Source organism: Phoca vitulina, unplaced genomic scaffold (genome assembly GCF_004348235.1).
Source record: "Phoca vitulina isolate PV1807 unplaced genomic scaffold, GSC_HSeal_1.0 scaffold6, whole genome shotgun sequence".
NCBI classification, from domain to species: Eukaryota; Metazoa; Chordata; class Mammalia; order Carnivora; family Phocidae; genus Phoca; species Phoca vitulina.
The window spans coordinates 53,326,388-53,339,215 of NW_022589709.1; the positions used below are offsets into that span (position 1 = coordinate 53,326,388).

Genomic DNA, 12,828 nt, shown 5'->3' on the forward strand with positions numbered 1-12,828 from the left:
CACTAGCTTTCCCCCCTCTCTGACTTGCTACCTATCCTTCAAGCCTCAGGCATCTTCCACTTTCGGACAACTCGCTCCATTCCACATTTTCCTTGCCCCCAACATGCTTTTCCTATGAGCTCCCATAGCAACCTATATACTTCTTCTCTGTTCTTGGGTTTGCTTCTCCAACCACTTGAAGGCTAATTCTTCTTTATTTTGCTCCTAGCAGATTGTTTGGTCTTCAGCAGGCAGCCCACCGGCTACTGAATAAACGAGGTGAGGGAAGGTTTCGAGATGCAAGTAAGTCGAAAGCTGACCTTAGGAAACCTTAGTCCAGCCTTATAATTAGCCAAAGCCAGGCATTCGACTTCTCTCTTCACAGTTTTTGGCTGTGTAGGCATGGCACGATCTGCCAGGGGACTGGCACCAGGCTTAGCAATTATTTTAAAAGATTATTTAATGATTTAATAATAGCTAGCATATATTGACAACTAGGCCCCGGGCTCTGTTTTAAGCGCATTGCATGTATTAATCATTCACGTCTCACAGTTCTGCAAGGTAATCATCCCTCCTCTGTCGGTGAGGACACAGAGACCGGGACACACCAGGACAGACACAGCGACACACCAAGGACACACGGCAAGTGGAAGATCAGGCTCCAAACTCCACGCTCTCCGCCGCTGTGCCTCTCACTGAGAAAGACAGAGATGGCTGAACACTGAGAACCTCAGGTTGGTTCTGAGTTTGAAAGGTGGTCCGAGGTCACAGGAAGGAATACACACTCCTTTTTACTCCTTTATCTGTCATCCCAGGATTTAGTTGTACTCACCTTTTCCGCCTTGCCTAACTCTTCACGCCATCATAGCGTACACACACCACGACCACGTCCGCCTCCGCAGCACGTGTTCTTGCCCTTCTCTGAATGAACAGGGCTCCAGTCGTGAGCGGGCTGGGGAGTGGTGCAGGGCCCCAGCAATGAGGCAGTCCTGAGGGAGTGCAGGGTAGCCTGGGCTCAAAGGGAGGCGGCACATGAATTCCTGCAGCCTGCAAAGGACAGGGCAAAAGCATTGCTGGTCTTTCCATGACCCATCTCTGAAGGGAGGAATGTTTCCTCGAAGCTCTTCAGTTGGTGGGAAAAGTAGATCCTTTAGAGGAAACTTATTTATGATGCTGGAGAAATAGGGTGGTCTTCTCCTAGGATTGGTGAATTTCTGTCAGAGCCACAGAGTGACCCCTGTTGAGACCTGAGCCCAGTGCATAGTGAGGACCGAGTGAAAAGGAAGAAGTTATCAAGAAAGCTTTTCAACTTAGCTTCAGGGGACAAGCCATAATCTTAAATAAGACAATTACCAAGAGGAACCTATAGACTGTAGATAACTCACAAGACGCTCAGGCTTCCCCAGCGTAGCTACATGAAGACCCAAAGTTTGCAGGGCTTGAAAATCGACTGAGCACATGTATTTTTAAAGAACTGTGTGGGGATTCTGAACATCTATTTATATTTTCACATACGGATATTTCCATATCCAATGTCAGGGGAAAAGGGAGGATACTTATAGTTATCAGAACAAGGATTTAGACTGAAATATCAGTATGTTCCTTATTCAAGGGATACAGGATTCTGGACAAGGCTTTGTTGGAGAGAGAGGGGGAAGACAGGTTTTTCTCTTCAGATGCCTTTAGGAATGGAAGATGCATCTCATAATTTCGGAGTTCGGCTTGAAGGTGAAGTGATCGACTAAAATTTTAATAAGCTATATCCATTCTTGAAGATCAGTCTCGTAACTTGTTCTTATGATTGTGACCAGAATGGCCAGAAGCAGCCAGAGTCAGGAAGAGTACCCCCAACAAAGGCTCTTTTTAAAACTATGACTTGACTTGCCTACGGGAAAATAGAAAGTAGGTATTCAACTGGCCAAGTAATGGAATCTGGGTGAAATTTCTTCCCTTCCTATTGCAGCCCCCTCCTGGTAAGTGTCGCAGTTCTGGGTGAATTTAGTACTCTTTGATTTTCACTTTTAGTAGCGGGAGATAGTGTTTGTGTGTGAAATGTCTACTTTACTATGGTCTTACACAACGTTCAAATTTCAAAATAGTGAGGTGAAAGATATTTTTTGACTCAGAGCAAAACATATACAATTATTCCTGAAGAACAAACTGAAAACATTTCCTGGTTTATTTTCTTACAGAGAGACCCATATTACTCTGAAGGCAGGATGTGCCACTTTTCCCTTGTGAGAAAGCACACACAGTCAGCAAGCTTCACCCAGAAAGTGGTTTTTGTCCTTAAAGAACTGCAGGGCAGAGGTCCTCCTAGTGAGTGGTAGTTGTTCTTGCTCCCAGGGCCTGTGGAGACAGGGCCAGCTGAGAGACCGGGGCACTAATGAAGCCTCACTATTTACATCAAAATGCCCTGGCTGGGGCTCTGCCTCTGGGCTGTGGTGAAGGATGACGCTCAACTGTGGTTTGAAAACCAACCAGCATTAGGACCAAGAAATTGAGTCTGCAAAGCCTGTGGCCCAGGTCCTAAGAGTCCAGATTGTGTCCGTAGCAGAGTTGTTGCCCAGTTGGAACCGGTGCCCAGACAGGACATGTTGGTTGCATGGTGACCATAACAGATCACCACCGGGAGTGAGCCCTGAGACTTCCCAAAGAGAAACTAGCATGTAAAAGCGAGCCAAGGAAAGGCCTTTCCCGCATCTTCCTCTGCTTTTTGGGGCCCTGAGGCCACTCTCCCTAATCTGCTGCTGTGGTTGGGAAAGTATGCCCATCAAGAATATCACTCTTTCCATCCAGATTGCTTCTTCTTGATCTTAAAAAATGCATTTCCAAAACCAGATGATCCAGTAGAAAATGCAATATGGAATTTTACTCTAGAGTCATAACAACTTTGAAAATATTTCTGCTTATTCAAGTGAATTTCTCCTCCAGAAATCTGAAATTAGGTGTGATAAGTTAACGATTAGACAAACAGAACTGCTTTCAATAATTTAATTGGACTCATGCCCAAAAAATGAACTTGCACGGAATATTAAATATTACTCTTAAAGCAATTTGGACACAGTCACACGAACATCAGGAAAAGAAAAAAAAATTCTCCACAAAATGCCAGTGTTTCGTTTTGTCTGGAAAAATTATGATAACACAATTAGAGGTAAACAATATTTTCTTCAGCTCCATCTCCAGTTTCCCCGTCTTGTCTGGTCAGTGTCTGTAGATTTAGCTTTGCTTCTGCCATAAATGTCTGCAGCTGAGAGCCATGTGGATTGGAGTCATGGGGGGTTGGGAACTCAGTCTGAGAGATGTCCAAATCTGCAAAAGACAGACAGCACAGGTCAGGAGAATCAGCTTGAGGCCTGCAGAGCAGGGGATTCTATGACTCATAGCTCTCTAAAAACCTGGGAAATGCAGGGCCCGTATAGTCAGCCACAGAGAGAATCATGGAGTCCAATGAGAAAGGAACAAACTGTAATTAAATCAAAGAATTTAATCAATATATCATTAAGATGTGTTTGGCAGGGTGTACAAATGTCTCCTACGGCTAAAAATAACCTTTACAAAATAATCCCAGTGAGGTGTCAAATGAATAAAGACCTGTCACCATTTGTGGGCAGGTAAAACATCGCTCCTGCTGAAAAAGGGTGCCCACTTATTTTTAAAAACCGGTTCAAGGTCTTAGAAATAGAGTATATACTCTAGCTGTGTGCAGTGAACTATATGCATCTGCACGGCACCTTCCCGCAGAATCTCTCAAAGTCAAGGACTGACCTCAAGACTCAAATAATATAGCCAGGCTTGTATTGATGTGGGCAAGGGGCAGGGACAATGGAGCTGAAAGATGCAGACCCTCCAGCTTCACCATTATGCAAATCTGTTAAGACTATACAAATCACTTAGCAGGAGTAGCCAGGTTCCTAGGGAAAACTGTTCCAATATCAACTATGGCTGGGTTCTTTTTTTTTTTTTTTGGTTACCTAGCAACAGCAGGGCATAGTCTATTCTCCCTTCTTCTGGTAAAACCCTCTAATATATGGTTTAAGGGAAGATGAAAAGAGGTTCATATTTGAAGGAAAGAACGGCTTTTGCTGCAAACTGTTTTCTTTTCCCTTGTTCTATTGACCACCCTTCCTGAGGCTCAGCTAAATGGCAAAACTACAAACAACTGGCTTCAGTCAGAGCAAAAAGCAGAGCATGTGTGGAAACCCAGGTGGGAAAGATGTATACGGCTAGAGCCCACCTGCTCCTTGGTCAGTCATTAACAAGAAGCATTATAATCATTGCCACATTTTATTCAAGGACTCTATTATTTAGGTGGATACACATAACTGGTAGCATTCTAATGACCAAAAAAACGCTTGTAACTTCTGCTCTCCTGACAAGGATGTTTAGCTGTCAGAGAAGGCAGCAAGCAAGGCCTGGCAGGAATAAGGAGTAAAATGTCCTCACATTGCTCCATCTTCGGGCATGTGGTGCCCTTTGCTACATCTTCTTCCATCACTTCTTCCAGTAAGAGGCCGGGCCACCGGGAGGGGGACAGCCAGAGCCACAGAAAGCAAACACAGGTCACCTGGAGGAGCTGACTTGTGCCTCCGGAGCAGAGGAGGGCCCCAGGGGGAGGAGAGAGTGGGAGGAGGTAAGGCTGTACTCCACAGCTCTGCCCCAAGCTCTCGAGGCCAGTGGAGCACAAAGAAGAAATTCATTTACATTTGGGTGACTTGATTTTACTAACCCTGATTCCAAATCCTATATACTTCAAGTACTGGGAACTTACTCACTACTGAAAATGTAACTACTGAAGATGCTTCTAACATTCTCTGCCTTCTCTGGGCACAAGAACTCTTCTGGGTCTTTTACCACCATCACTCTTTAAGCCTCAAAATGTTGTAACCCACATTTTACAGTTTGGGAAACTGAGGCTCAGGCTACTTAAATTCCTTGCCCAACATCATGCAAATAAGAACTAATCTAGATCTGAACTCAGAGGACCATTGTCACTTGCTGATCTGATCAAGATTCTCAAGATTCCCATTTCTCACAGTGATGGAAAGGGCTTGACCGTCTTTGCTAAATTAAGAGACCTTGAATATTTAATACTTATCCTAAGTACCACATTTTGAAGAGTCACTTAGCAAAAACGACATTAGCAAAAGAAAGACATTCCAAGCTCCTAAAAATGGACATAATTATTATAAAATTGCGAGCCTCCCTCATTTAATCAGGTAAACAGGAACCACCACCCCCGGCAATGATTTCTCTGTGAGGGCAAGATAGATCAACCTAAAATGCCCTCTGTTATTTTATCACATTTGGAGACAAAGCATGCCTGTCTGTGGTCACAACAGACATTCATGTTTTCAACTGCTTTCCCCAGCCATTGAATGAATAAAGCCATTTAACCTCTAACAACAAATATTCTCAGTTTCACTACTTGTGTTTAGTATTACACAACCTAAAACACACACACAGTTCAGAACGTCCAACTAGCAGAGGCTGGAAGATTGGAGCACGGTTCATGTGAGCCACTCCAGGGCTGCCTCCTAGCCAACAGAAGGTCCAGCCAGGCTGTAAGAAATACCACATGGAGAATGAACAACCATCCATTGAATGAGGTGGTTGAGAGGTGACTGGTGACAAACGTGGCCGTGCCAGGCACAGTGGAAGCCCTTAATCCATGTTAAGTTTCCTTCCTCTGGGGGTGTGAAACATGTAGCAGAGAACCCAAAATACTGGTGAGTCTAGATCTGGCAAGTCCTCTTAATGGTTTCAAGAGAAGGCATGCTCAAAAAGAGCCAAGAACTGAGTGTATATCAGAATTCTTTGGATTTTTTTTTTTTTAAGATTTTATTTATTTATTTGACAGAGAGAGAGAGAGAGCACAAGCAGGGGAAGCTGCAGAGGGCAGGGGAGAAGCAGGCTCCCTGTGGGGCAGAAAGCCCGATGCAGGGCTCGATCGCAGGACTCTGGGATCATGACCTGCGCCAAAGGCAGATGCTTAACCAACTGAGCCACCCAGGCGCCCCCAGAAGTCTTTTATCTTAAGTTAAACTGTAGGCTCTAGTTCAGAAAGATAGAGAACCAAGAATAAATGGGGGGTGTAGTTTTTAATCTTCTCCTGTGTGTAAGGGAGTATAAAGGTTTAATGAGAACTTTTTCAGGTAAGAATAAAAATACAGAAGAACATCTCTAGGTGAGAAACAGCTTGTTAGACCCTAAAGTGAGACTCATGTTGTTATTCCAGATGGATGAATGGAGGTTGTTGTGATTGTGTATAACCTGAAGGGGAACTCAATTTCCTTCTCCGTATTCTTCCTTGGTTTCCACCTTAACTATTTAGGTAAAGTCAGACAACCTTCTTTGAAATTAGAAACTGTTCCATGACTTCTGATTTTATTATTCCATTTCAACCCTGAAAGAACTCCAGCACAGCAACTATATACTTCTCAAGGTCAGCCACCTTTTTCCACACTTTTTACCCTAGAGAATATGATCATTATATGGAACCCTAAACTGAAAAAACATTTGTTAAAATAAAACCTCACTGACTCAGAAGGCAGAATTCTTGAGGAATAAAAATCATCCAATTCTGTGATCAAAATCCCTATAAATTGTTGGACATAAATATAGAATACCTCATTTTTTTAATAAACAAAGAAATAATAATTTAACAGAAACATAACTTTGTCAGCCATAAAGCAAATGCTATTATAATGAAACAAAACTTCAGACTACAAGGAAACTTTCAATCTAGTGTCTCATTACAACTTTCCCTCTTACTTGACCTAAAAGATACAATTTGATCTTTGCCATACTTCAGGGCAACTAAACAGAAGGAACACTGTTAACCTTAAAATAAAGACAAATAAGCTGAAACACATAGAAAACCCCAAGGCCTGGCTGAACCAAATAGAGAAATAAAGTCTTGGTGCAGGGTTTTCTACTTAACTGAACTTTTTCTTTTCACACTCTACAACTTCATCTTTAAGAAGAAATTTCCTTAGACCCACTGTGGGGTCTAAGTCACTCTGCTAATGAAGTCTTTAAAAATTCTAAGTATCCACGTTTTGACCGGTACTATTCCCTTTCTCCTGTGAGTAGGGGGTAGGAAGCACCCATGCTACCAAGGGACATGCACTGCACCATGCACGGATATCCACAGGCCATTACAGTTGCCTCAATTTCCCTATTTTTAGCCCTTAGTTGCAACCTGTTGGTTGACATTTGCATTTATCATTTTCACAATTTGCTCACCTGCTGTTGGAATTTTAGACTGTCAAGGAAGAGGATCTGGGGTGTAGGATGGCTTACAATCATAGAAATCAGCTCCTGAAAAGCTGACACTAGCAAGAAGCAAAATCAGCCCTCCCTCCATCGGCTTATCACCATTATAATTATTTTGAGCCAACTGGATAATTGGTTTAAGACCAGACTATAAACTCAAGGTGTACAGTGCAACCATGCGCCATATTAAAAACGAATGAAGGTCCCCCTTAGCTGAGAGTTGAATGCACTCTGTAAACCACAAGGTAAAATGTAACCTTGGGCAAGTCATTTCTCCGCTTTGGGGTTCAGTTCATGAAGGGTTTAACTGAAATCACCATTCTGGCCTCTTGAACTCTTCTACTGAGAATTTATACATCTGTGTTTTGGCTTAGTGATTCACCAAGTAATAATCTGAGGAAACAACAAATGAATGTATTTTTTAACTGCTTTATGGTCAAGAAATGCAAATTTATTACCTTAAGTTGCATCTAAGATGTTTTTTTTTTAAAGATTTTATTTATTTATTTGAGAGAGAGAGAGCAGATGAGACGGGGGAGGGTCAGAGGGAGAAGCAGACTCCCTGCTGAGCAGGGAGCCTGATGCGGGACTCGATCCAGGGACTCCAGGATCATGACCTGAGCCGAAGGCAGTCGCTTAACCAACTGAACCACCCAGGCACCCCTCTAAGATAATGTTTTTAAGGTAATTTCTAGACATACGTCCCACCTCTCTACCTTCATTCTTCCTAACAACACCCATCTGATTGAGCCCACATCGAGTCCTCAAAGGACAGTATTTGGAAAGCTACCAAATGAGAAGATAATGTCCACAGTCAAAACCTGCACGTGATCTTCCCTTCAACGAATAGCAAACTTAAGAGTAACTTGTCATAAAGTTTGTGACAAGTCAAAAAGGGTTGTCTATCCTTTTTAAATAATTAATGTAATATTTGCCTTTTCAGGATTTTCTGAATGGAAAGGCATTTTAAATCATGATAAATTTGAAGCTTTATTTAAATTCAAAAGCACCAGTGTAGCTTTCATCTTAATATCAACTGTGGATGTCTAGAATTTAACTCAACAGTATGGCCAGTGGCCAGGCACCAGCAGTCCAGTGCTACAAAACGCACATTGAGTCTACTGTTGAGATCCTTGACGATGCCTAGCTCAGCCTCCGTGTCTCGTCCCATCCCATTCTCCCAAACAAAACTCACAAAACAGAGCTTCGTGTCTTCTGGGTCTTGGCTCTGTTCTTGTTTATTTTAATGAAGTGTTCTGACTTGTGCTTCTTATTACCGTATCCCTTGTGCATATTCCTACGATCAAAATTCACACTTCCCTAGAATAACTCCACCTCAAAAGTTTTTTTGATTAATGTTCCAAGTCTGCAAAATAAGTTGTATTCCCTATTTAAGGATCGATTCATGCTTATACTGTGAAACATTTAAAAAATCATTTCCTGATGGCATTACTGGCAATCACTAATTTTTCTCAGGAGCCTCAGTGCACAGCATTTTCCTTCTAATGGAAAACACTTATTGTACAGAGCTTGAGGTATCTTCAGAGCAAAGGAAAACTGGTCTATGTCACAAATTTTGTCCGACTCCACTTTCCATAGCGAGCCACAAACAGGATGTGAGCCTCTAGCATGAAAACAAATCCGGAGTTGGTATCTGAAGTCAATGATCTCAATTACTGTTATGATTCCTTTACTACTCCTCATGTACCAAAACTGCACCTGAACTAAAATAACAGTGCCCTGGGGGGGGGGGGTGTGCATGCACGTGCGGGGTGGTGCAGGAAGAAATTTGTAACATATAAAAGCAAACTGGTGTAAGTTTTTTAAATTGTGACTGTTACAGCTGGACTTTATTTTCTTATCAGTAATTAACATACTTGGAATCATCTGTGAGTTATATGGTGACAATGACAAGAAACAAAGCAATTGGAGTGATTGATACAATGAAGAGATTATATTAATATAAGACATGTTATGATACATCAAGCCTGTTATCTGAACTTTGTTTTTTTTTTTTTTTTAAAGATTTTTTATTTATTTATTTGAGACAGAGAGAATGAGAGAGAGAGAGAGAGCACATGAGAGGGGGGAGGGTCAGAGGGAGAAGCAGGCTCCCTGCCGAGCAGGGAGCCCGATGCAGGACTCGATCCAGGGACTCCAGGATCATGACCTGAGCCGAAGGCAGTCGCTTAACCAACTGAGCCACCCAGGTGCCCCTGTTATCTGAACTTTGAACTTCGCTTTGCTCTCACTCTCCTTTCTCCCTATAAGGTGGCAACGTTAAGGACTCACGCCTTTCACATTAGCAAGCCCCACAGGAGGATGGGGCAAGTGCTTCTACCTTCCCCTCTTCTTTAGGAGGCATAAACAAGATACTAATAGGTATTAATGATAAAAGAATACAGTGGTCAGGTAAGTTGATGCAACTCTGGGTAAATCAAGTTTATTAAGAGATCCTTAGAACGTTAACAGGCTCCGAGAGGGGAGAAGAGGAGTGGCATCCCCCAAACTCAGAAGACTTCTCTCTCAGGGTGCTTGGCAGTGCCGTGTTCCGTGTGACACACTTTGGGAATTGGTACGCTGGAGAAAGATAAATGTATTATAGACTAAGAAAGAGACAGTCAATGACCACTATCCCAGAATCAATCAGGGGCAGGAAGTGGAAAATAAATGAGGTTTTCCAAATTCAGAAACTCTTAACCCTGTGTATAATGTCCGATGGTGGGCCCAGGCAATAATCATCAATGGCTGCTAAAGTTAATAGGAGAAAGGCGGATAGGGAACCTTATAATGAATGGATCAAGGTGACAATCTCTGAACCCACAGATCAATTTATAATCATAAAAAGAAACAGATATGGTAAGCCTCATGATAGGATGCAAGAGGAAATGTATACTTTACAATATAGGAAATCTATCTTTTACATGTCAGAAAAGCCTCTATCTAGTCCAACATCAAACACCCATTCCCAGCTATCCAGTTTACAGGAAATACAGGGGTAAAATAATATGTTAAGTAACACTATAGAAAATCAATCAGCAAAATTCAGAATATAGGACTTTTTTTAAAAAATATTTTTCCAGGAAAAAAATCTTTTCAACAAATAAACAGCTTAGTCTTTTCAAAAATTTTAAAACTTTTTTTAAAAGGGGGCAGAGAAACTTCAGATTAAAAGAGATTTAAAGGATATACAAGCCAAATGCAATATATGAAATTATTTGGATCCCAATTCAAACAAACCAAGGGAAAAAAACTGAGAGAAATTCAAGTACTAACAGTATGATTTTAAGTAAAACTTGTTACATTTTTAGGTGTAATAATGATATTGTGGTGATGTTTAAAAAAAACCACTCTTTGTCTTTTAAAGAAAGACACTGAAGTATTTTGAGATGAAATCATGTCTTGGATTTGCTTTATGATAACCCAATGTGAGAGAGAGAAAAGAGCATTGATGAACCAAGATTGGCTTGTCTGTGTGTTGGCCATCATTAAAGCTGAGAGTGCATTAAACAATTCTACTTTTGTGTACATTTGAAATGTTCCATGATACATTTTTAAAAGTCCATAGCTTAACATATATTTGGACTATAAAATTATAAAGGGTTCTCTGTTATTCCAACAGTGTAGCTTCTGTACATCTGCTATAAATGGAACAATGTGGCAATAAATTAGAATCCTCCTCTGGATGCAGAGTATGTTTTGATCAATTTTAATGCAATTATATGACAGGTCATTGGCAAGTGTGTGTGTATAAGTTTATATCTATTCAGAATGATACACAATTTATATGACTCTATTCCATAAAATAGATGAGGTTCATTTGAGTTTATAGCTACCCATAAAAAAATGATACAGATTCATGTATGGTCCTTTGCTTTTGCCTAGAAAATCTTACATTTCCTAAGTGAACTATAATTCAGAATAGATCTTTTATACCCTGGGTGTATTTGTGGATAGCAAGGAATTGATAAGTTTCTCTTGGAATTTAGATTCCTAACCTTTAGCCTTTTGAGTTTACCTAAAACAAAAAAGTACATTTAAGAAATAGAAAATAAATGCATTTAGTATATCAAAGTAAATTTCAGTTTTAATAGTAGGTATAAATATATATTGTCAAAGGAATTAGTGAACATATGATTCAACAATTTTATCTACTCAAATTAGAGTCCTGAGAATCATCAATTTGGAATTCTTATGTGTAGAAAGTAGCTTAAATTTTCCTTTAGTCTAATCCTTGTCTTCTCAGCAGAATCAAACTGAGTGTGTAGTCAAGGTAGAAGTGCATTATAGGGCTCCTCTTTTTAAACCACCAATATTATTTGACCTTCAGCCAAACATTCAATTCAATTGTCACACCAATCCACAATGGTAGGTGTATTATGGAATATGAATGGGAGAGCCTAATACAAATATAGACACAAACCTAACTTGAAAACAGAAGTCAGGAACACAGGGGGGCACCTGGGTGGCAACAGTCGGGTAAGTCCCCAACTCTTGCTTTTGACTCAGGTCGTGATCTCAGCACAGAGTCCGCTTTACATTCTTGCTCCCTCTTCCCCTCCCACACCATGCTCTCTTTCTCTCTCAAATAAATAAATCTTTAAAAAAACCCTCAAGAACACAGGAAGCTGAAGAAAACTTCCAAAAGCGTAATTCTTATCTTCAAAAAATTACTGAAAAGACATTCAACTACAAAACAAAAACACGATTCCATAAACCATCAACTATAAGAGAACAAATTTCTTGAAATTAAGGATATGCTAGCTGATTAAAAAAAAAAGTCAAGAGCACCTGGGTGGCTCAGTCAGTTGAGCCTCCGACTCTTGTTTTCAGCTGGGGTTGTGATCTCGGGGTAATGGCATCAAGCCCCGCGTTGGGCTCCATGCTCAGTGGGGGTCTGCTTGAAGATTCTCTCCCTCTGCCCCTCTCCCTACTCACTCTCACACTCTCTCAAATTAAATAAATCCTAAAATAAAATTTTAAAAAATCAATGGACTAGTAGGAGGTTAAGGACAAGAAAATCTCCCAGAAAGTGGAACAAAAACATGAAAAAATGGAAATAGAAAAAGCAAAAATATCAGAGGACCCAAGGGATCCAACTTAAAACCAGAAATAGCTCCAGTAAGATAATAATGAATAGAAGCAGATTTTTTTTTTAAGGAAAATTTCCCAGAATTGAAGGAAATATCTCTAGATTGAAAGATCTTAATGAATAACCAGCAAAAATGGCTTTAACAAAAGACCACCCTAAGGCATATGATACAATTCATCCAAGAACAGATAAAGAGAGAATTCTAAAGGCTTCCAATAATTGAGAATAGGTCACAAAAGATTAGAAACAAAAATGGCATCAGACTTCTCAGTAGCAACCCTGAGAAGTAGAAGAATCAATCCTTCAAAATTCTGAAAGAGAATAATTTTCCATCAAGAATTCTAAGCCTAGATATCTTACAAAAACCAAGTATAAAATAGCAAAAATAAATGGAATGAAAAATACCTTTCAAATTAGTTAATTGGGAAAAATATGCTTTCACGACACCTTTTCTTAGAAAGTTTGGAGATCAGCTC

At 40.6% G+C, this 12,828-nt stretch overlaps 1 protein-coding gene across 10 annotated transcripts in view; it reads right to left on the reverse strand.

Annotated features, from left to right (window-relative positions):
• Positions 1-2,128: 2,128 nt before the first annotated feature.
• Positions 2,129-12,828, reverse strand: part of ARHGEF28 (Rho guanine nucleotide exchange factor 28) — a 307,933-nt gene continuing 297,233 nt past the window's right edge. For 9 of the 10 annotated variants that reach the window (XM_032404209.1, XM_032404210.1, XM_032404212.1 and 6 more), the window contains one exon: positions 2,129-3,294. In XM_032404209.1, the coding sequence (XP_032260100.1) occupies positions 3,131-3,294 (164 nt within the window). In that variant the 3' untranslated portion in view covers positions 2,129-3,130. The remainder of the gene's footprint in view (positions 3,295-12,828) is intronic. The other variant, XR_004299393.1, reaches the window with a different exon arrangement.